Source organism: Periplaneta americana, chromosome 12 (assembly GCF_040183065.1).
Source record: "Periplaneta americana isolate PAMFEO1 chromosome 12, P.americana_PAMFEO1_priV1, whole genome shotgun sequence".
NCBI lineage: Eukaryota > Metazoa > Arthropoda > Insecta > Blattodea > Blattidae > Periplaneta > Periplaneta americana.
The window spans coordinates 58,710,992-58,737,167 of record NC_091128.1 but is presented as its reverse complement, the minus strand read 5'-3'; the positions used below and the strand labels follow the sequence as shown (position 1 = coordinate 58,737,167).

The 26,176-nt window shown below is 35.9% G+C and overlaps 2 protein-coding genes across 5 annotated transcripts in view; one reads left to right on the top strand and one right to left on the bottom strand.

The window, feature by feature from the left end:
• Positions 1–15,543, bottom strand: part of olf186-M (Ki-ras-induced actin-interacting protein-IP3R-interacting domain olf186-M) — a 324,363-nt gene extending 308,820 nt beyond the window's left edge. For 2 of the 3 annotated variants that reach the window (XM_069841399.1, XM_069841400.1), the window contains exons 1-2: positions 15,346–15,543; positions 2,669–2,774 (exon numbers count right to left, since the gene is read on the bottom strand). The gene's annotated coding sequence lies outside the window, so the exon portion shown is untranslated. The remainder of the gene's footprint in view (positions 1–2,668; positions 2,775–15,345) is intronic. The other variant, XM_069841401.1, reaches the window with a different exon arrangement.
• Positions 15,544–15,683: 140 nt separating this feature from the next.
• ICA69 (islet cell autoantigen 1-like protein) overlaps positions 15,684–26,176 on the top strand; it is a 58,903-nt gene continuing 48,410 nt past the window's right edge. The window contains exons 1-2 of one of the 2 annotated variants that reach the window (XM_069841403.1): positions 15,684–16,035; positions 16,138–16,412. In XM_069841403.1, coding sequence (XP_069697504.1) covers positions 16,025–16,035; positions 16,138–16,412 — 286 coding nt within the window. In that variant the 5' untranslated portion in view covers positions 15,684–16,024. Of the gene's footprint in view, positions 16,036–16,137; positions 16,413–18,819; positions 19,058–26,176 lie in introns of those variants that run through there. The other variant, XM_069841404.1, reaches the window with a different exon arrangement.

Sequence of the window (26,176 nt, the reverse complement as noted above, 5' to 3'; positions counted from 1 at the left end):
CTAACCCTTCCCCCTCAGCTTCGATATTTCTTTTAGCAGATTATAGTGTTACTGTCAATACTGTAGTGTGTAGTTTGTTTGTGTATAACTATTCAACAGCGTGCAGTACATTGTATATCATCTGGAAAATTTACAAAGATGTTTTTAACAACTGAGTATCGAGTATCAGGTATTGGTGTCAAAATTTTGGTATCAATATTGGGTATCAAGTATTGACAAAAAGCGGTATCATCCCATCCCTAGTAGATTCCATTCAGATTATTTAAAAATACTCCCTCTCGTATACATATACAAATTAATGGATATTTTACAAAACCCATACTGATACAGAAATCTGTTTGACAAGGATGTCTTTCTATGATATTATTTACACTCGGTGGTGGTGGTGGTGGTCACGACGATATGTTTACCATTCCATTACTATTTGAGAAGGTTTACCATTATAAATACATATTTTTATAAAACCATCGAAGTTATCTGAATCCTCTAGATTCAAAACCCCGTAAAGACCATTTTGTTCAGAATTATGTTCACATATTGCTTGCTAAGAATGAATTTAATGATTTATATAGTTTGAATTCAAAAAGCCACTAAATTTGAAGCAAAATGTTTGTTAAAAGTCACTGTTAGGTTGAAAATGTTCTCTATTTTACACCAATTTCTGTCAAAATCCTTTCATTTGTGAAAAAAGATATAGGGGATTTTGAATCTATAGGATTCATTTAAGTTAAAGGTTTTACGTACAGAGCCAGAGAGAAAATTTGGGCTACCTGAATTTTCCAAGTTCCAGTTATAACATACTGCACATGCTCTGGAAAATCCAGGTAGCCCAAATTTTGTTTCTGGGTCTGTACCCATTATATATCTCTGGTTCTAAAGAGTATTATTTAAACATGAAATAACGAATATAATAACTGCTGTGTCCACAAATTTGAGATCCGTTCATAAAATAACCCTCTGAATTGGCTCCGTACAATAATTATCCATAGAAATTATAACTATGAGCAGTGTTTTTTTCCTGGCAGAACACCTTTTTGACGTGAATACATTTATAAGTTCGGTCCAGTATTAGGGGTGTCATCCTAGGAAATCGACTGACACATTTTCAGACCAGTTTTGTTGTGCCTATAATTCCTAAACTACGTGATACAGGTCTATTCGAATGATGCAAACGGCAATTGACAAAGGACAAAAATGTATTCAACATGACCTTGAGTTAGAGCGGGTGACATCATCTAGCGATATGAGGGACTGGGAAATTACACGAACTGGTGGGTCGCATGGCAGCTGAGGTAGTGTAACTCGAGAATGTGAAGTAATAGAACGTTTGCAGTGCTGTAAAACAATTCGTAATGAACCAAGCTACAATCTTCACTGACCAACAATCAGCGGTCGACAAATGAAAATGGAAAAATTCGCAAGTGAAAAGAGAAAATTCACAATGTCGAGGCTTATGCATTGCAAATGAGAGTGGATGTATAAGCAACAGATAGAAAATGATAAAGCACGATGGTTACTATAGCAATCGACATTTTTACTCTCAATGCATACACGATTGCTACACCCAGGAGTCCCAGAACAACGAAGATAATACTTTCACATCACAATAAATAAGGGTTAATTTATGTTTCAACATGACTTTTTTTTAACTCTATTTAGGCCTTGAATTCCCTGTCCACTGGACAGTTCTAAATTCTCACCTATTACTTCAAAACATTTTACACAGAGTTCCACCACCTTTTCCTCTAGGAAAAAAAAAAGCACTGACTGTGAGAGTAATTAATTTCTCATTATTTAATTGTAGACATGCATACAAACATACCATACTTAAAATTGTGAAAAAGTGTTTTGAGAGCTTCTATTTATACTTCTGTTGATAACACACCACAAGTAAAATTCGTTGTAACACTAGATATTAAGGAAAAGACTACTGAATATATTAATTCCATACAAAAACAGAACAAGTTTGTATGCTGTTAGATGAATATAACAACCATAGAAACGTTCTATTTCATTTAATAACAATTTTACAAAACAAGTATACGAAGAAAAGTAGTATTCCTTTCTATCTGACACATAACCAATGGATTGGACTGGTTCACAGGTGAAGGATGCCACAAACCCACATGTAATTAAGTCATTCATACAGACCCAAATATTAATGTGAACAAGAAATGAGCAGTAAATTTTGATTGGAGTCTTCTCATTCAGAGAGAGGTTCCTTTTATGTGCCTAAAATCAACAGTACAAGTTTTCCGAATGAGGCTATGTTAAGAATTTTTATTTACCTTAAAAATTCACCATCCTTGGTCATGTTTGAACCAGCGGACCTACAACCTAATGATAAGCATTGCAGCCATTAGTCTTCCAAAGACAATGAAATATAACGAAACCCTGAAATTTTATTAGCAGAATGTCTCGTTTCTCCTGAAAAGCAACAACTGGAGCTTCTGTAATTGCTGAAATTACCTACTGTTTCACTTGATGCAACTTAATGTATCTGCAACTTTATTATATTCTTCATATAATGGTATATACATAAATTTAATTTTTTATTATATAACCGTACATAAATACTAACACCCCCATTTTAAGATAGTTAATATAGACATCTTGATGTATAAAATAATATTAGGAATAGGCCTAATTTCAAGCAGAAAAATATTACCTTTATCACAAAAATCTAATATGGAAGGACATACTGCTCAACAACCAGATTTCACCTGGAAAAACTCCTGGAAACTTCAGCCTGGACAGGAGAAACCATGAAGTGACTGTAAACAAATCCAACAAACAGAAGGACATATTCATTAGAAAAACGAATTTGTGGTTACTAACATTTACCATGTGAGCCGTTCAGAGCAAAGGTGGTGTAAGTCAAAATTGGATAATGAGGTTTAAAGTAAAATTTCTGTAAAATGCAGTGCAAAGTAGCAATTAATATGTCGTTCTTGCTATCCACTGATTACTAATAGTTTAAATAAAGTGAATATTAATTGCTACTTTGCGCTGTATTTTACAGAATGTTTACTTCAATCCTCATTACCCATTCTTGACTTACACCACTTCTGCTCCGAATGGCTCATATCAATATCTCACTTCAAGTCTTATAACCAGCAGCTACAATTCTTAATACTTCACTAAAAATTTCAACTAGTTCAGTACCTAATCTCCAGTGCCCTATCCCACAGTAATTTACAATCTATTAAAATACAAAAAACTCGCATGTTTTGGGGATGCAATGATTTCAGTATAAATTCACAAAAAGTCTTTATATTTTAAATGTAAAATAACATAGCCTGGACTGGCCTATGTAGACATACCTTTCAAGCAGGCCTAGAGGCATAAAAGCACTTACTGGAGGGACATGTAACATTCCTAACCATTTCAGCCCAAATCGATTTTATATGCATCCATGATGAGATGAATTTTGTATGAATATGCTACTTGATTAAGTCAGCTCCACCATCCACCACAATATGCAATCCTCTCCAGCTATCAAACCCGACTACCATCTGCATTCCATACCTCACAGATCTACATGATTCGTCATGTCCAGTCAGGTAAGCAAGAACCTGGTGAAGGTGAGTTTCTGTGCATTTTACGCAGGTCTATGAGTCGACTAGAATCCCCCACTGCTGAAATCTACGAATCTCAGAACAAATTGCAAGGAACATCTACAATGGAAGATGATCCATTTGGTATCACGCAAACACAAGAGGTACCAGATAATTCACTAACACTCCTGGCTTATAACTCTACAGTAGGTGTCCGAAGTGTCATTAGTGTTATATTTTCATTTATTATTTTCTGTTCTGCTGCTATGGTACACTAATTGAATCATAATGTCGCAAAAAAAATTTAAGTCGATGATTTGGAGGAAAGTGTTAAGTGCGTGGTGAAAGAGTCATTAAAAAATACTACAACACTGCAAGTTCTTACCAACCTCATCAGGGAGATGTCACTAATGCAGTTGTAACAGAGCTATAAAAGACAACTGAGGATCTAACAATAAAGTGATTAGTGACCTCAAGACAACACAGTATCAGTGTCGGTAATGTTTGCGAATATTTCGCATGGCAGAGGGAGAAGTCAAGGACACTGACAAGATTATTATGGATGTGGCACAATGGACTGGTGTGGATGTCCAACCTCATGACATCGATAAGAGCCATCAAGTGGGCAGGCATGACAATGGAAACAATAGACAACAGCCTATTATTGCTAAGTTCGTGTTGTACTGCAAGAGGCATGAACTTTTCCTAATAAGAGGAAGCTGAAAGGTAGTGATATCACCATCAGGGAGGACCTAATGGTAGTATGACACAGTAACCTGAAGGAGGTTATTACTAAGTTTGGGCTGAATAACGTTCGGATACTAGACAGCATAATCATAATGAACATTGGAAGATATAAGAGATGTGTGACTTGCAGCTATGATCTCAACATGTAGGCAGGAATATACATGTCACCAGATCTAGTTCTGAGTTATTTCTTTCTCGGACACTTAAACTCATTTTTACTTCTTAGCTTAATAATGTCATACTTAAGTATAAATATAATTTTTAAATTTAATTTTTTACATAGTAGTCACTATCTCTTAACTATTTAGCTACTTTTTCAGTTAGTTTCTTAGATTTCATATTGGCAACACTGCTTAGTTAACTGCAATGTTCCGACTACCCCTGACGCAAGCAATCCCTTGCCCGACTTTCCCCTCCCATATAATGGTTCTTTAGACCAGTGGTATTCAACAGTGAAGACTTTTTAGGGGGTACGTGAAATTTAAAATAAGCTTGTATGTTTCATGAATGATCGAAGCTAATGATTGTGATTATATAATCCTTTTTCCACCACAGCCTTCAATTCCTCTGAACTTCTCTTAAAATTGAACGAAAGTCTACTAGAAATGTCCGTTAATAGTACAGTACATTGAAAACAAAATTCGAAAAACTTGTCAATTTGTGACTTTTGGCATTATACTCGCAAAGAGTATATGGAACTTAGTGACACAGCCATTTCACACCTTCTGTAATTCCCCTCTACTTATTTGTATGAGCAGAGTTTCTCTGCATTGACATCAATCAAAATGAAACACAGAAATCGCTTGAATCCAGAATAATCTCTGATGTTCACACTCAAGATGATTCGACAAAGAATTAAGGTCCTGGAATGCAAAAAACATCAGGCATCTCATTGACAGGACAGAACCACTTAAGTTAATAATACAACATCGAACTTGAATATTGCAGTACTGTATGGAACCCCTATCAAATTATATATATTAACAAAATTGAGAGTGTTCAAAAAAGATTCATTAGATTTTTGTTTCTTAAATCATTTGGTTACTATCCCTCCTGGAATAATGAAAGTAGTATTTCGTACTCATCTCTTTTGTCTCTCTTTAATTTTGAAAGTATGCAACACAGAAGAAATAATATTGATATAAAATGCCTCCATAATTTATTAACAAGTTCTGTAAATAGTCATCTACTGTCTAGGATAGCAATACATGTACCAAGAGAGAACTGTAGGACCAGTAAAACATTTAATATAAACTATGCTAGGACATGTTATTATAAGTACTCTCCACTTGTTAGAATCTGTTCCTTCTATAATAAACTGAGCAATATTGACATCTTTCAGGATAGAACCACACTCTTGAGAGAAATAAATACCGGTAGCGTTCAAAACACTCCATAAGTATTTTGCTAATAAATAGGTCTTAACTGCTTTGCATATTGTATTTTTGGTCTTCTTTCTTAAATTATTTCATATCAATTATCATTACTAACTCACTCCTAATTCTGACTTAACGTAGGTCTAGTCTCTCATCAGTTGTATTATTGTTACTAATCTGTGACTAGTTATTTGCATTTCATCACTGGCTTTATTACTTTAATATAATCTAAGTTTTCTTCATACTGTAAATACTTCTGTTTTCGTTTACCGAGATTTACGTGTAATATTTGCTTGATATCATTTGTTGAGTAGTATTGGATTGTAACTGTTTAAGTTTAAGTTTAAATTACCATTATTATATGTATTACTACTGTTATTTTCATTTTTCTCTACTCTGTAATTACATTGTTGAGTGGATTAAATAAATAAATAAACATAACTTTTCCTTTCTATTTATTTAGTCTAATAGCATGTTTATCTCTTTTATAGTTTAAAAATAGGTGATTTAATAATTGTTGAGTTTAAGTTTAGATATAGTTACGTATAATTTAAATTAACAACTTTGGGGGTATAAGCTTCAGTGGAAAATATCTCTAGGGTAACGAGGAGAAAAATGGTTGAATACCACTGCTTTAGACCACACTGCTAATAGCAGCAATCTGTTGCTTTCCTCACCTTCAACTGCGGGCAAGCTGAGATGGTCATTCAAGTCCCTTCCAAGCTCACTAAAAATCTCTCACGTCAATAGTCAAGAGTCTTCTTTCTCATTTTCATGAATTTCATTCCATCTTTTCATCAGGGGCGGTTATTCAGTTGAAGTAGGTGAAGTGATACTTCACCTATTTATGTGTAAAACACAATTTTATCTCGTATTAATAATTAATTCTAGTTAATTATTACCGGTACCATGTTTCTAAAATAAAAAAAAGTTTTCTTTTCAGTCGTTATAAACAGCATCTAGTTGTATAAATAGTACCTGTACCGTCCGCTGAATAGAATAATGTCAACTGTTACGAGCGCCAAGCGGTGTCTATTAGAACTTACAATACTGTAGAGGTGAAATTATTTGGGTTCCCATTCTCATACAGCACTTAGTTTCCATGATAACATGACGTCACGCACTAAAGAAAGATTGTATGAGTGAAGTGCATTTCTGAGTCTTTCAGTTACGGAGAACTGTCAAGACTTGTAGGTGGAGTAACCAGTTTGCAGATCTAACGGTACTAATAATAAAGATGGTCTCCACGGCCGGGGGCTATTGTTCAAGGGCTGTGAAATGTTACAGTATGTACTACCTGACTCGAGAATAATATTCTCATTCCCTGTGTCCAAGCAGCCATCCCTGCAGCGGTAAATTAGCTGGCTCCATGTTATTTTATCAGGAATATACCTCACATACATTCGCAAAGTTTAAAAGTTGTTTTCCGCAGCATGTATTATTTCTTCTCATGAGCTCGCCAGTTTAGTTCGAGCTCTTGTATTCGAATGTTTAACGTGTGCGTAAATGTACACGTCATGCAGGTTAATACTATGTACGTATATATTAAGTTATTATTTAATGTATTTAAAGTGTACTAGTGATAAGTGTATATAGTGTATTAAGCCTACTTCTTAGTGTATATTATATGTTTAATCACTATAGTGCTATTATACAAATAGGAGTACTTAGGTACCAGTACATAGAAAATGTTGATAAACAAGTGCGAAATATGTATCCCGAAAATGACACGGTTCATAATTTATTAGAAATGTCGTTTTGTAGATTTAAATATGAGGATAAAAAAGATGTTTTAAATTCTGGACGACCTACAGTTCCATTTGTTCTTTGTTTTAAAAAGTGCTAAGAAAATAGAGAAGTTGTATTAAACAACTTTTAAAAAATTCTTCCAATGAAAGAAGCTTTTCTGTTTGAAAAGATTGAAAATTTCACCCAGAATGCTACATCACAGGAGAACCTTCCATCACTAGCCCCATAGTTTTGCTATACTGTCCACCCTCAGTGTTAAACTCAGACATTTTATAAAGACGTCATCGACAGGTTTGCTGCTTTAAAAAATAGGAGGATTGACTTGATATGCAAGAAATTGGGTGAGTCCTGAAACAAATTAGTTTTCCTGTTTGCATGTGTTCTAGAACTATTAAAATTGCACGTAGTTTACGAATAGTAGGCCTACTCATTATATTGGTAAAACTGTTCACGCAATTTGTATATGAACAGCACTTCACCTCCTTCTTTTTACGGTGAGCCGCTACTGCTTTTCACCCCTTAAAATTAATGTAATTTTACCATCAGAATTCTGGGTCAAACCAACTTTACCATCTTCACTTGTGCAGTTAGATGGCTACATTCTCCTCTGATATGACAGAGTAAGCAAAGGAGGACGAGACGTAGCAGCTTATATCAAAAATAAACTTCAACTTACAGTTATATGCCAGTCTCCTTCAAGATACTGCGGTTGTCCGGAATTTCTTTTTATTGAATTTCGAGTTAGCATACAGAAATGTCTGTTATGTGTCACATATAAATCTCCTAAAATCGATATCTCTGTGATCTTGAAAATACTTTTATCAACCTTCTTACGAACAAGTCTTTCTCATGGGTGACCTCAACACTAAACTCCTTATTAACTGTACGTCTGCCACAACTTAAAAATATTTTCCATTCTTGTAGGCCTAATTTATTCTTCACCTTCAACCTAAAAACTATACCAGCTCATCAGAGACTCTTCTAGACTAAATTGTAGGGCCTCAGGCAGGATAGTCCACCTGTTAGCATCGAATACACGAATGCCACCTGGACCAAAGTCAGACTTAGACAATAATTGCATATGTAAGGAGCATTATGCCATTCAGTATGATGAGAGCAGTGAAGTTACTAACATGGCTCAGCTGTTCATGTTTTTAAGATAAGAAGATGAAGGGCCAGTCGAAGAGGAGTTGCTGTTTTGTGAACTGTTACATGACCGAATTCCTGCTAATGACATTTTTTAAAAGCTGGATCAGCTTATGAGAATGCATGGCAGAAACTGTAAAAAATATATATCAGTCTGCACAGAAGGTGTGCATGTGTTGGCAGATAAACATGGTGAAGTCTTTGCAAAAATTAAAGGATTTGCCCCTGAAGCAGCATTTCTTCATTGTAGCATTCACTATGAGGCTCCAGCCTATAAAAAATTAACGTCAATTTGAAACAGTGCTAAATGAAGGTGTTAAAGTTGTTAACTTCATTAAATCCAGATCAACTAATTCAAGACAGTTCTCCATTTTACGTAAAGAGGTGGGAGCCACCAACGTAGCTCAGTTGGCTAAGGAGTTTTCCTGCCAATTCGGAGTTGCGTTCGGGTGCGGATTCGAATCCCGCTTGGGCTGGTTACCTGGTTGAGTTTTTTCCGAGGTTTTCCCCAACCGTAAGGCAAATGTCAGGTAATCTGTAGTGAATCCTCGGCCTCATCTCGCCACGCCAAATATAATCTTGCTATCACCAAATCCATCGCCACTAAATAACCTCGTAGTTAATACAGCGTCGTTAAATTTGGTTACTTATATATACATATATACATATATATATATGTATATATATAAATTGTTGTTGTTGTTTTCTAATGCCAGGCATTTGACAATATATAAGTATTCCAAAAAAAAAAAAGAGGTGGGCAGTGAGCATAATTATTTACTGTTTCATACTGATTGTTTCGCTTTCACCAGGAATTTTTTTAAGTTACTTTTTGGAACTTCATTCAGAAGAGCAAATGCTTCTCTCACACTACTTCAGACTTAAAGGATATTGAACTATGACTTTGCAGACTGCTAGCATACTTGGCAGATATAGGCTATTTTGTATTCTCAAGGAGTTAAATAAGAGCAATTAGGACCTCCACATGACACATTTCTCAGTTCATGACAAAACAAAAGCTTTCAGGAAAAAAAACTTTCCTTCGCTATAAAGTACTTAAAAAGTGGAACAATTGAAGATTTAAAGTGTTCATCCTTTTGTGTATTATCAATCGCTATATAAAACGACAATGACAAGAAAATGGCATAAGTTATTGTTAGGTACTGCAAAACTCCAAATTTTGAAATTAAAAATGAAACGTTAGAATTCACCAATCAGATATTCTGGTTCAGCATATTATGCCATTATGGAAGTTGTTGATATTGTAACTTTTTTATACTGAACAACAATGTAATTTTATTATCTCAACAATAATTATCACTCTCTACAATTTAATTTCACTCCCGTCAACAATGGGATTTGCTCTCCACACAGCAACACAGCGTTCGTTACTGCACTCCACAAACGACAATGACAATTTACTTGGACTATTATGAACAACAATGAACTGTTAATCTTAACTAATATTCACAAAGCACTATTTACAACACAGAACTGTCAGTTCCCAGTTCACAGCTCACAGATCGTTTGTCTTGGCTAGTTCTTCTAGCTCAGTCACTCGCGTTCACAGAATCTCGAACCCCAGACCTTCGGAGACGATCCGCTGAACTTCGAACTCAGGTCCCCCACCACTGCACTCGAACTCCGGGCTTCAGGCTCCACAGTTACGGACACAATTCAAGTCGCGCTCTGGTCTCGAAGCTTGCTCTTCACTGACTTTAACAACACTGCCTTACTGACTGACGTTCCCTTGCGTCTTCTCTTTTATAACCAAACTATAGTTTCTGGAGAGTTCGCGAAAGATTCCACTCTCGAATAATCAGGATATTTCCACTTCTCTGCCGCGGTCGCTCTTTCCCCTTTCTCCCCACAGCACATGTCCCAGGAAGCAATGCGCGCACAACCTGCCCGTCATGGTCGACTTAGCCCTTCCTCCGTCGGTCGTGAGATCGAACCTCACGTGGCCGTCACAATATGCATGACCTTTCAGACAAAATAATAGGAATATCGGCAGATGATATTAACACCAATTCTGGTGGTTTAAAAAGAAAAATAAAACGCTATTTAATTAAAATATACATAAAATAACTGTAACAGTATTAAAACACTTTTTTATTAAAATTTATATATATATTGACTAGACATGTTTCTGGACCATAGCTATCCTATCATCAGTAGTCATCAGCAAAAAGAAGAGTGAATCTATTGAAAATTGTTGATGAAAGGCGGGACTCCATAGTTAATCATCAGAATTGATAGATTAGCTATCCAGATTTATGGCAGATATTTTTCTCAACAATCTACAAAATATGTTCATTGAATAAAACAAACTACTTATTACAAAATGGATAAGATATGTAGATATGTATATGAGAGGATTCAATCCGGCATCGGAATGGGAATCCATTGTAAAAACAAAAAAAACAAATACTGAAGACCCGGATTCAAATCCCGGTGCCGGAGAGAATTTTTCTCTGCTCCACTCATCCTTCATCATATGATAACGCAGAATTTCTGCATGAAAATATCATATGTACTTCGGTACATCGTAATAATTGCATTTAATTAATATTAAACAATGTTATAGCAATAGAGCTGAACCATTTTTTGGACTTACATAATCTAACTCTAGGTTCTGAAAGACAATAATGTACCTTGTATTATACAGAGTCTGCCAAAAAAAATGTATACACTCTTTAAGGAACGAAAACTATTTATTATGTGTTTTACATTTAAATACTGATCACACATGTAGTACTGTCTTCAGTTAAGCACATGGTTACTTTAGATGTTCAAAATGTTCGCTATTGGCAGCAAGACTCATAATGCGACGAGTGGTCGCTGCAGCTACGTCGGTCAATGTTTCAATAGAGATTGTTGCACATGACGCTGTAATCTCCTGGCAAAGGTCCTCTAGCATGCACAGCTTGCGTCGATAGACTTGATCTTTCATAGCTCCCCACAAGTAAAAATCCATAGGGGTTAGATCTGGCGACCGTGGGGGGAACTCAATGGGCCCTCTTTGTCCAATCCAATGTCCCTGCAGATTGTCATCCAGGAAAGTTCGCACAGCTAGGTGGTAGTGTGGTGGAGCCCCGTCCTGTTGGTAGAAGACCTCATCATCAGCTCCACAAAGTGCACGTACACCTGGTAAAATTGATGTGCGTAACATTTCGAGGTACATTTCTCTAGTGACAGTACCATCAAAGAAAAAGGGTCCTACTAAGTCCCTAGATGACAATTGAAACCACACATGAACCCCTGGTAGATTGACTGCCTTATCCACATGAATATGCGGATTTTCCGGTGCCCAGTAGATGCAGTTATGCCAATTCACTGTTCCATTAAGTTTAAACTGGGCCTCATCAGACCACACTACCTCCGTCACAAATTGTTCATCTTCAGTTACCATTCGCAAAATTGCATTCGACCATCAGGATCGTCATCATTAATCGCATACAGTAATCGTGGGATGTAAACTTTCCACTTGGTAGCTTTCAGAATTCGTCGTACACTTCTACTGTTAATCCCCATTTCACATGCACATTGCGTAGCAGACTTCTGTGGAGAAGTAACAAAGCTCTGCAACACGACAGCCGACGAAACAGAACTTGTAGCTGTACGCGGTCTTCCTGATCTTCCTTTGTGAATATCACAAATTGTTCCATACGCCTCAAACTTGTCAATAATGTGTTTAATTGTTAGGCGTGTTGGGGGTTGTTTTGTACTCCCTCCTCCATTGACACTGCACTTCAACGGCATTATCAAACTTCATAAACCACTTCAGAAAGACCATACTACAACATACTCGTAATACAAATCAATTGACAATATCACCGATACACTCTGACAAAGAGAATATACATTTTTTTGGTGGATTCTGTAGTGGTGAACTTCTGTTTTGGGGTGATAAGTATTAAGGTTTTTCTTAATTTTTATTAAACATTGGAATACTTATATATATATATATATATATATATATATATATATATATATATATATATAAATTGTTGTTGTTTTCTAATGCCAGGCATTTGACAGTAAAGTCATTTGACTTCTTGCACTCCAATATTTTTCAAAGATATTGTCGTGGTTAGCCACTGACACACAGATTTTGAGATGTTCTGAATCCATTTCTTGATTTGAGTTGCACAATGGACAGTTAGGGGACTGATATATTCCAATTCTATGCAGATGCTTGGAATCTATTGGAGTTGTTTTGATTCCACCAGTAATGAGTGTGAGAGCTTGATTTTGAACACGTTCTATTTCGTTTATGAAAGGTGAAGTAATTAAAATTTCTCAGCAGTACATCAGCACTGGCTGTATAAACATTTTGTATGTAGTGTATGAGTTAAATTTTTTTCTTCAATAAATAATGGTCTACAGTGAGCGTCGTCATATGCAGAGCCTGCTAAAATGCGTAAAGCCTTTTTTTCTTTGTAGAATGAGAATCTTGGCTATGCTACTATTTCCCCAAATATAAACACCATATGTTAATATACTATTGAAAAATGCGCAATAAGAATTTATGAGGTAAAATTTTGGTATTAAAGGTTTTAAATGTCTTAATAAGTGAATTACTCTTAATAACCTATAAAAATTGGAAATTTATCCTTTGAAGAGGTGGAAAAATTCAAATATCTTGGAGCAACAGCAACAAATATAAATGACATTAGGGAGGAAATTAAACACAGAGTACTGTAAATATGGGAAATGCCTGTTATTATTCGGTTCAGAAGCTTTTATCATCTAGTCTGCTGTCAAAAAATCTGAAAGTTAGAATTTATACAGGTAAAGGTAAAGGTATCCCCATAACATGCCATGAAGGCACTTGGGGGGGCATGGAGTTAGAGCCCCATGCTTTCCATGACCTCGGCACTAGAATAGGTGGTGTGGTTGGCCTGACCGCCTTTTACCCCCGGGAAAGACCCGGTACTCTATTTTATAGGAGGCTGGGTGAACCTCGGGGCCATTCTGAAAATTTGGAAACGAGAAAAAAATCCTGTCACCACCTGAGATCGAACACTGGACCTTCCAGTCAGTAGCCAGCTGCTCTACCAACTGAGCTACCCGGAAAACAGTTATATTACCGGTTGTTCTGTATGGTTGTGGAACTTGGACTCTCACTTTGAGAGGGGAACAGAGAATAAGGGTGTTTGAGAATAAGGTTCTTAGGATCTTAGGAAAATATTTGGGGCTAAGAGGGATAACGTTACAGGACAATGGAGAAAATTACACAACACAGAACTGCACGCATTGCATTCTTCACCTGACATAATTAGAAATATTAAATCCAGACGTTTGAGATGGGCAGGGCATGTAGTATGTATGGGCGAATCCAGAAATGCATATAGAGTGTTAGTTGGGAGAAAGACCTTTGGGAAGGTTGAGATGTAGATGGGAGAATAATATTAAAATGAATTTGAGGGAGGTGGGATATAATGATAGAGACTGGATTAATCTTGCACAGGACAGGGACCAATGGCGGGCTTATGTGAGGGCGGCAATGAATCTGTGGGTTCCTTAAAAGCCATAATTAAGTAAGTAAGTAAGTAAACCTAATACTTAACAAATTAATAATGAATGAATGAATCCCATTTATCACGTTCTTTATAAAGAACACTGTTCCTCTAAATTCTTCTTTAGGCACGTAACAGTGTTCATGCTAAGCCACTAGAGGCAGCATCAGTTCCTTTTGTAGCTTTTGCACCAGTCCGAAATTGGACATGAAGCGTTTTTTTCCGCATGGTCTTCAATTGTAGTTCAGTTGTAATTTTGTCAATTACATTCCAAATAAACAATTATTTACTTCAAGGGCACAGTCAATTTGCCTATTTGGCACACAAGTATTAGTGGTATCGCCTAAACATGGGAACTGGGGATCGTACAGGACTGTTTTTTACACTCCACCGTCGTGTATTTCCGTAAATATTGCGAATTAAAGGTTAGGTAAGGTTATATGAGAGGATAGTTAAGTGCCATGAGCCAAAGGAATGTCACAAGAGTAGAGTGGGTTAGATGAGGGGATATATAAGTGACAGGAGACCAAGGACTGTGACAAGGTTAGTCACAGATATCACTACTGTCACCCCACATCTGGCCACAGCTGCTGCCGCTAAACATTGTACCACATATACGTACACAAAGACCATATTCAAATAACTTACAGTTGAAGGTCTTTAAGAAGTTCGCAACTTCATATGTTTGACCTTCGTCTCTAAGAAATAAACACGAATTAAACAATTCCGTGTTATATGAGAAACTAGAGCACGTGAAGTTCAGGTGATTGTGTTGTATTTTTGGTCCATGGAAAATACCTAACTTCTACGCAAATACTACCGTCTTACTGAAATAGGGAATCCCTGAAATATAGCACTTCATCTCCGAAAAAAAAAATTAAATTCGGTGATTTTCACTTCCAAAATCACCTGAATTTCTCGTACGCTAGTTTAACCTCTCTTGAAGCAAGATATCAGGATCAGTAAAGAATTTAAATACAAATCTTAATATTTCGTTTCGCACAAAATCCGTAATCGGACAGTTAAATTGGTACTTAACAGGTGTCATTGACACGCTAACGTTATTTAAGGTCATTACTTTTAAATGTTAGTATAATTTTATATTGTATAATTGGTAACAATTTCCGCATCAACTACTATAACTACTTAAATTTAATATCACTGTCAATTACAATGAATGTACAAACTTTTGGATTGACGAAAATGTTCACTTATCGGTCAGCTGTGACTTTGACAATCTGTACTTACTTGTATTTCAACACTCCTGTTGAGTTTTACGAATAGCTTCTTGCATTTTTCATGTTTGTGAATTTCACTTTTGTATATACGATAATAACACACTACTTAACAACTACGTAAATTACTCTCTTAAATGTAACATAACATATACTGTATTATCATCTTGATAACACTTCCCAAACTTCCCTTACATTTTCTTTACGATCTAAACTTACACATATCACTTATACCAGTCAGTGTAGGAAACCTTCTGTAAACTTTCATCAATTGTGTTGGACCAGCTACATGAACATGAAATTAAAACTACAAATAAGTTGAACGAGAGTACGTTGTTATAATATTGACAGGATATAAATAAGATGTATATTTTAAACGTTCAACATTCAATTTATCTTTGGCTAATCATAACTTGAAAAAATTTACGCTCATAAAAGGCAACGGTTACGAGTATGTACATTTACACTGTCGTAATTATAGTTGGTCATGTTGAAGTGCTGTCAGTATGGAGGGAGTGGAAGTGTACGTAAAGAGATCAAAAGAAGAAATATAATAATTTTTGATTACCGTGTTAAAATCAAAAGAATCAAATAACTATTGACGGTCTACATGACTGTTCATACTTCGCCTTAATTTATAGTGTTTTACACAAACTAACTAGTAGCCGAAAGTTTATTATAGAGGAAAAAATATGAATGGGTAGTAAGTATTTTATTATATCGTATCATATTTAATGCCGAAGATAAGTTATTGTTTGTAAATACTTGATAAGAATGTTTATTTATTGAATTTAATCTATTTCAGCAATCGTGCAAATGGCGGATACAGCGGTACAGCATATGATCGATGGGTAGAACAACGTGGTAATGACAGTACTAATAAATCTGCTATTACGAAAATGCAACACCATTACTGGGTAACAAAGCAAACTGTATTTCGGAAATTGGGTAAGAAGGAGGATGATTGTATTGTGGCATCTGATGCTGAATTGGATGCAAAATTGGAGCTCTTCCGTTCTATTCAAGATAGCTGTTTGGATTTACAGCGCATCATTGACAAGTATCAGGAGCGATTATGCAGTAAGATTTCAGTATAGATCTACAGTATATGCTGTTTTGATTCAGAGACATTTAGGATCTCGCTACGCGCCACGTATAGCCTATATCATTTCTATGTTTTTTTTTTTTTTTTACTGATTACATTAAATTGAGGGATGAAATAGCTTCAGAATTACATTAAACTGAGGGATGAAATAACTTCAGAACTAAATTACTTACACAGATAAATGATACCCTTCTTTTCTGTAGGAACATATGCTACTTTGACCACCTGATTCTGTGTAATGTAGCAGGGTTGCCAAATTAGCCAAACATTTGAGTTGCATTCACAGGGTATAAATATTTACATTAAGTACAAGTCAGAATTTGTCATGTATTTAGTAAAAATTATAAACTAAAACACTGATTCATGCAAGTTGGCATTATTTTAAATTAGTTTAAGAAGATATTTTTAAAAGATTAAGTACTTTTTTCACAAGGTTTACATTTTTATGGAATGGCTGTCAGGCTTTTGATATGCCTTGCATATAGGTACCGGTATCGATTGATCGATCGATCTTAGGTAAGTTTGTAACTAAAGGGAAACTAAGAGGTGGAGCTTAAACTGAGAGGATTCAATCCGGCATTGGAATTGGAATCCGGTGTGGCTTAGTGGATAGAGCATCAGCACGTAGAGCTGAATACCAGGGTTCGGATCCTGGTGCCAGAGAGAATTTTTCTCCTCTCCACCGATCTTTTATCATATGATAATGTAGAATTCCTGCACGGAAATATCTTATGTACTTCGGTACATCGCAATAATATGATATGCGTATATAATAACTTAGTGATTTAAGACGGCGCTCATTCTGTTGGATCCCGGCCACTTAGTCACTCGTAATGAGTGCACCTCTGCACATTAGTGTGTTGGACATACAGTAGTGCCACTGTCACACATCTGTGACACAGTGCATGAGGGTTGGCCACTAAAGGGAAACTAAGAGATGAAGCTTGAACTGAGAGGATTTAATCCGGCATCGGAATTGGAATCCGGTATGGCTTAGTGGATAGAGCGTCAGCACATAGAGCTGAAAACTCAGGTTCAGATGCTGGTGCTGGAGAGAATTTTTCTCTGTTCCACTGATCCTTCATGATATGATAATGCAGAATTCCTGCATGGAAATATCATGTACTTTGGTACATCACAATAATATATACAGTCACGCTCAAACCTCCTGACGTTTGCAGGTGTGTCAGCTTATCGGCAATAGCCAATAGCAGCAGTGCTGCATTGCAACATATGGGCACACAGACTCACAGCTTAGAAAGTCTCAAAATCAAATAACAAGTGCGTTCGGAAAATTAGTATGTTCTAGGGACCCTGCTTGTATATATGATGAATGTTTAATGTTTTCTGAACACACACAAACAAAAATAACATTTCTACCTCCAGTGGTTCTGTTGTATGGGTTAATATCTATTGTCACGCAGTACATCTCACTTGACAATATGTGTCAGAGGAAAAACAATTGTTTGTATGCATCTGAAGTCTGATTAGTGGAATGTATAGCTAATCGGCGATGTATGCATTGGAGGGGGAAAGGAACTGGCCACCCTACCCTTTATATCCTGGCCTTGTTGCCTCATGAGTGATGCCTTATTCGTGTTACTTACGAGGTTCAAACTTGTCTTCGGACAGTTGACTAAACAACAACAACAATACAGTAAAACCCTGATAAGATGCTGTTCGAGGTATCATGTGTAAACCGCGTATTAACCAGGACCGCGTATTAGGGGAGATATACTAATTTTGATTTATTTACAGTATCTGTTAGCATTTTTCTTTATTGAAATACATGAATCATGAAATGTAATACAGTATTACTCCATTATATAATTACTGTATTGTATGTCAAAGACATTTACAATATGTACTGTACTTAATTCTTTCGAAAAAAAAGTCATTTATTGTTGTTTGCCATGTGCGTGTTCTCCAAGTCCTCATGTTTACCACACTTCAGTTTCCTGCGATTACATCCTCCCAGCATCACAGCTGCAGTAACTGAGTCACGATTTTTTATTATCGTCCTTTTAATGTCGTCTGCCACTGGAGTAGAAATTTGCAGCACAAAAGGTACGTTTTATTAATTCATCATTTTTCTTAAACAGAACACAGGAATATAATAACCGCTATTTTTGCAAGAATATGCTTTGATAGCATTGACATAATGCTATTTAGAGCCATGTCAATTCATTTGTACAGAAAATTACTATTTCAAATTAAGCCTATCAATCAATTTATTTTGTCACACTGCCCCTTTGTGTTATTCGACAATTTTATTAATCCTAATAAAAGTAAAACTATTACAAAAACTGATATAATCTCAGCGAGTATGATTATTTATGTCTGACTCAACTAATTTTTCTATATTTTGTGACTTTTAATTTCATTCGATGCAATCTGATGATATTTATTATTATTATATTATTATTATTATTATTATTATTATTATTATTATTATTATTATTAAGCCTTCTGCATCTCCCTATCAAACCAATTTCAGATAAAGAGTCGTGCTCCACAGTTTTAAAACTATTGCCGCTGAGAGACAGAGATGGTAGTTGTGACAACGTAGTGCTCGCATGTTACTGGCGCTCGCGAAATGTCAGGAGGTTTGAGCGTGACTGTAAGTATGTACATAAAGAAAATTGTTTCCTCTATGGTAATTCAGCTGTTGACCAGGCGGGACCAAGCATGACCTAGTGTTTCACACATTTTCTGTAATCGCGATAATGGTAATAGCGATTAGCAACTGTAATCTGTCACTAGTATTAGCTACTAATTTGCTTTCCGACATAGCACAAAATGATGTTGCTAGGTTATGTCGTTATTGCCTGTGAAAAATGTCAGAATAATTGATCTATAAGAAACGAAAGTATTAGGGACAGATTGGGTGGTTTTCAGCTCTATAGCTTTCACATTATCTCTCTAGAGTGGTGTGCTACAATTTCGAGGTTATTTTGAATTAAGTACGGGTTTTTCTGCTGTGTGTGGTGCGTAGCAGGTTCGAAGATTCACCGAAATCTAAAACTTACTGTTCACTGCATGAAACATAGGCTAAGTATAATAAATACATTTTCCAATTTCATTTTTGGCACACAAATTATTTTCATCTGATTTAGTCTTCCATACAATGCTCTTTCAGAGGGGCATAATGTTGTGAGTAAATTCCAAAGATTATCAAAAATTGTGGCACTTCTGATTCCAATCTTTGTGAAAAATTGTAAAACCAAAAGCACATTATTTAACAAAACTAATATACAGTGTATGAGAAATAAAGTTCTGATTGACCTTACCTGGTGCCTCATGGCGCAAGAACACAGTGTTGTCACACCTCATACTCACTGCTGGTCTCCAATTGTGCAATACCCAAATCCTCTTCTTTATTACTATTACTGTTTTCATTGCCTTTGGAGAACTGCTGAGATAATGGATGACATGAGTACATATAAAACTTAGTCAGTTATTGTATCATGTTGCTGAACTATGAACAAAACATAGCACAATGCTCTGTACGTGAACGTGGAATGTATACTTATGATCCGATATGAACTTTACAGTGTTGAGTGCCTGATCACTTGCTTTACTTCGGATCCTGAATTGTGATTGGACAATGTGACAGCGAGCCTCGTCACATACATGTTCGCCCACACAGTATCAGTCACAAATTTATTTCTCATGCACTGGTCTGTGAATGTACAAGAGCTGCTACAAAATGTATAGCCATGCGAGGTGTGATAGAACGAGAGATTTATAGGAGAATAGATTGAATCATGATCAAGTTGCAGTTAATCTAATTTAAAATTTGAAGACAGGAGTGAAAGTGTCCTTAATATGGCCACAAAATGTCATTTTAGATGTTAGGTTTCCACTAGCATAGGAATCTCACATAGTGAATATTTATTAGTAACTTAATACAGAATATAACATTTTTATCGAATGTGTGAGAAAATGGAATTGACGATATGAGAATATATAGATTCAGTCAAACCTAAGTAATTGATATTCTTACTGAGCCACAAGGTTGCTTTTTGATGGGCAGCCTGTGGAGTTTTCCCAGTTAGTTACTTAGTTACGTATTACTCTGTGAAAAGATTTATTAAATCTACATACTTAGACTTCAACAAACAAAATTTGATAACACAATCCCAAGGGAAAAAATGGAACTCTCTGCATCAAAATCCACGGTTAATTCCCGATTTACCACGCAAATCGTCTGTAGCTGCATTTAGATTGGCAACAGGCCATGATTGTTTGGCCAAACACCTGCATAAAATTGGAATATATCAGTCCCCTAACTGCTCATTGTGCAACTCAAACCAAGAAATGGATTTGGAACACCTCAAAATCTGTTCTTCAGTGGCTGGCCATGATAATATCTTTGAAAAATATTGGAGTGCAAGAGGTCAAATGACTTTATTGTCAAACTCCTGGCATTAGAAAACAACAACAACTTCTTCTAAGCCTGGCACAAGATATGATGCTTGGGTTTCTCTTGTTAATTGTTTGCATTGAGTTGGACACAGTTTTTTTGGCACTTTGCATTGTCAGTCTCTTTTAGTGAGTTGTCTTTACTGTGTTGAGAAAGACGTATTTTCAATTACAGTTAGATACACAATATGACAAAGCATTTTCTTTGTTTGAACGTATTTATTGAAGAAAAAGTCGTAGGGGTTTTGTTTATACAAGTTTCATAGCATTTTTCATTGGCTACATAACTGTTGAAACAGTGTGTTAGATTGTTAAATAACTTTTTGTACTACACTTCACACAACTCACTAATGGAGATTGACAGTGCAGTGTGCCAGAAGAATTGTGTCATCGGTTTAGTGCAGACAATTAATAACGAAAGCCCATTCAGTGTGTCCTGCACTGGGCTTAGAGGAAACAATTATTAACTGGGGAAATCAAATATGCTGCCCATCAAAAAGCAACGTCATGGCTTGGTAAGAATGCTATTATATTTATAAAGAATATTTATGGGATGTTTGATTGACAGTAAAGTATTTTTTCTGTTTTCAATGTATATTAATGTTGAATGGGTAAATTGTGATAGATTGACCATATTTATTTTGAATTGAATTAGGCCCTTAGAATAACAATGATATATGCAGGGTAGTTTCGACTGAAATGCTTTTAAAGTTTCTTAATATTTTAGGTACTACTTTTCACATTGACAAATGCACCAAAGCCAAATTTAGAGAGGAAGATGAAATGTTTATTCTTTACACTCTATTAATCTAAAATTTTGTGAGTCCACCGCTGAGGAATAACAGCATACCTGACCATGAAATGAGTGGGCCTGGGTTCAAAGTCTGGTTGGAACAAGTTACCTGATTGAGGTTTTTTTCCGGGGTTTTCCTTCAACCATTAAGACCAAATACTGGGTAACTTTCAGTGCTGGTTCCTGGGCTCATTTCGCTGCCATCTTCATACCTTCATCTCATTCAGATGCTATATAGCCGTAGCAGTTCAGAAAATATTGTAAAATTACCAATTAAAAAAAAATTGGGAATTTCTTTATGTTTAAAATGATATAGGTCATAATCCAGTAACAAATGAGTGGTTCAGAGCAGAAGTGGTGAAGTCAAAATAGGGTAATGAGACTTAAAGTAAAAATTCTGTAATCCAGTAACAAATGAGCGGTTGAGAGCAGAAGTGGTGTAAGTCAAAATAGGGTAATGAGGTTTAAAGTAAAAATTCTGTAAAATATAGTACAGAGTAGCAATTAATATGTTCTTCGTGCTATCCACTGACTACTAATAGTTTAAATAAATTGAATATTAATTGCTACTTTGTGCTGTATTTTACAGATTGTTTACTTCAACCCTCATTACCCATTTTTGACTTCCACCACTTCTGCTCTCAACGGCTCAAGTACAAAAGTAGTGTCTCTAAGTATACCACTTATTGATGCAAGAGCTTGATTTAATGGTTCATTAAGGTAAAGGTAAAAGGTAAAGGTAAAGGTATCCCCGTAACATGCCATGAAGGCACTTGGGGGGCATGGAGGTAGAGCCCCATGCTTTCCATGACCTCGGCACTAGAATGAGGTGGTGTGGTCGGCACCACGCTCTGACCGCCTTTTACCCCCAGGAAAGACCCGGTACTCAAATTTATAGGAGGCTGAGTGAACCTCGGGGCCGTTCTGAAAGTGTAGCAACGAGAAAAAATCCTGTCACCACCTGGGATCGAACCCCGGACCTTTCAGTCCGTAGCCAGCTGCTCTACCAACTGAGCTACCCGGCCGCCCAAGGCCTGTATAAAATATTATCATTGTACATAATGGAGCAAATATTGTGAATTCTTGATGATGATGATGATGATGATGATGAGGAGGAGGAGGAGGAAAAGAAGAAGAAGAGGAGGAAGAAGAAGAAGAAATTTGTGTGCATAACAAATTAAATGGCGCGACTTCATGCGAAAGCAGGGTCAGAAGGGTGGTAGATTAGTTTCTTTCCTCTTCTTCAGTAGTAATAATATTGCTCATGTAACATCTTGGCCGAAAATATTTATACTAATTGCGTTGAAGTGTGTGCGGTGAGTTTTGGGGATAGTGGTAGTTACAATTTTACTAATATCAGCAAGTTTTTCTGGTGAAGCTTGATGGCACAGGTTCATTGTATTTATAGGGTACTTTCAGTAGATTAAAATTTATAAGGTCATAAGCCTTACCGTGACCATGCTGTATGCTCATGAAATACAGATAAATTTTAGCTAAATTTGATACCAACACCTTCTTGAAAGCATATACTGTACTTGTAAAAGTAGTACTTTGTAGTCTCTATTGCACAGGCATTTGGATGGCTTCCATTCACCTTTTGCTTCCTAGTATAATTTTGGTATTGAGTCCAGATGGGATGACTTCAGATTTGAGCATTTGTGAAGATGATCCATGTCCATCACTGAATCTTCTTTATTACACAGAACACGTTTTGGTGATTTAAAAATAGATATTCTGTATAAATGTGCTACCAATCAATCATGACCAGTTATTTATTTTTTTTGTATGTTATTTTACGATGCTTTATCAACATCTAAGGTTATTTAGCGTCTGAATGAGATGAAGGTGATAATGCCAGTGAAATGAGTCCGGGGTCCAATACCGAAAGTTACCCAGCATTTGCTCATATTGGGTTGAGGGAAAACCCTGGAAAAAAAACCTCAACCCGACCGGGAATCGAACCCAGGCCACCTGGTTTTGCGGCCAGACGCACTGACCTTGACCAGTTATTAGCCGAAACATAATCATATCTAGGTGATTTTGATATTACAGATTTATTTATTTAGGAGTATTGACAATGATTTATTTTTACTTTTAGCTTTAAAATTTTCAGATATTTCTTTCTGGAAATTTACATTTATTATTAATTTTTGCAGAATGATACGACAGTATCGTACTTTTCTTTCGTGAAATTTTGGTACCCTTTTTAGCCGAAGTATTTGCTTGTTAATTTCCTTGCAGACAGAAGTGTGCAGGTATTCATTGTATGGAAATATGGAATTTTTGTAAGACAGTGGGAATATTATTAGCTTTTTGGATGTCTATTATTTTATGCCCGACTGATATTTTGCATTATGCTAAGTTTGAATTGCAGAAGAAAAATCACATGTTTATCCTGCCTGGTTGTAAAGCCATATCTATTGCCATCGAAATGAGTTGTGTTAGATCCTACTAACACACAAAAACTGAACAGGCTGCAGTGGAATCCTGCTCCAGCACTTCCTCCTTTATTATACAGGGAACCATCAATATAAATATGTAACCAGTCTTTCTCTGGATATAGAGTATGAAAGGAACTGGCTACCCTACCCCATTATTTCCTGGCCTAGTTGCCTCATAAGTGCAACACTTGTTGGTATCACTTGTGAAGTTCAGACCTGTCTTCGGACAGTTGACTAAACAACACTTCTCAGTTCATCTGATGTGGCTTCATTTTTCTTTAGATTATTTAACAGAGCTTCTCTGTAGTCAGTGCCTGTATATTCAAGTGGTGAAGGAGGAAATATTACCTGTTCAATTTTCTGAGTTTTGAGATTCCTTTCTGATATTTTATAACGTGATCAGTAATCTTCATGAGGCACCCTTATCAATTTTTCATACTGTAATACTTAATATCAGATTCTATGAGGTTGTTTTTAATAAGTATTTGTATTGTAGTTCAGGTGTGGTTTTCACTGCACCAGTTTTAAGTCTCATCGCTTGGTTCTGTACTAATTCTAAATTCTGCACTCGTCTTGCATTTGCTGTAATTAAATTTACACTTCCATATAGCAGTACTGGTTTAATAGGATTTATGTGTCATGTTCAGTATGAATCTTTGGCAACTCCATTTAGTTCTTGCTAATCTCTTCAAGATGTTACACCACTTGTTAACCTTTTCAGCAGTCTTTTAGATATGAGCACTCCATGTTAACTTCTAATCTAAAATCATCCCTAAATATTTCTGGTTGTCCTGGTATCTGATATTCTATCCAGTTATGCTTAAATTAATATCTGGAAGACTATGTGCTAATGTTATATAATCAATTTTATTTAAATGATATGGTAAGTCGCTGATTGTTATACTCATATTAAAAAGAATAAAGTTAATAACAAATTCTTGAGGCAACCCTCTTTGCTGTTGTTTAAATTTATATATTGAATCTCCATATTTTACAGCACTAAAACACTGATTAATGAAACTATGAAATGTATAAATCCAATTAATCATTCTACCTTTTATTCCTATTGTATATACAATAGAACTTGGTTATAACGACATCCAAGGGACCTTGAAAATTATGTTGTTATAAACGAGTGTCGTAGTAACCGAGATTCATATTATCAGTCTAGTGTGGTGGAAAATGGAAAATGACAAACTTAATTAGGCTTATTTTAGATTTATGTATTCACTTTTAAGCCTACCATGAACATAATAAAATGCACGTACAATTATAAATACAGTATTCTGTATTAAAACAGTTTGTTCAGTACTCACCAAAATTCTTTATTTAGGAGTGAAGTAATCAGTCATTACACTCTGTTGTCTCCTTCTTGCCCAATACACACTTTCTAAATTACGTTCTATGTTCATTATTTCAGTTGCAAGTTCAATGCTCCTCCCCTGGCTTCTAAAGCATCACTCACTTTTAGTGGCCATACTGCGTTAAAATGCATGCATTTAGTGGAAACGTCCTGTCGAAACTGACCGCACGCAGGTACCATTAATATCGCATGAATTGGGTGGGTTATAATGGGGTGGGGAATCTGAGGTCTATGACAGAAGGGGACATTAAAGAATTTTCCAGGTTGCCAGATTTCAACAAAATATTTCTTAAAATACTTTGGTTCTTATAAAATCTTATTCCAAACTGAGGTTGAAAATGACGTTATATGCAAGGTAGACGCATTTACGTTTGTCGTATTAAGCAAGGTAGAAAAGCTTATGTCTTATGGGCCTTTAATTGGGACCACAGATTATTTGACGTTATAGGAGAGGTGTTGTACAAAACGAGATCACCATAACCAAGTTCTACTGTACTGCAGTTTCTCTATTAATTCAGATTTCCATACTGAACTATATGCATCTTCAAAATCTACAACTGCTAGAGTTGATTCTCTCTTATCCATAGAGTCTTTAATTTCGAAATCTGTGGGGTGGTTGGCAATGAATGCAGAAGCCTTCCTGAGCAGATGATATTAAATGTTGTGCCTCTAAGTATTAGTTTAGTCTTGAATTTATCATCCATTCTGTTGTCTTGG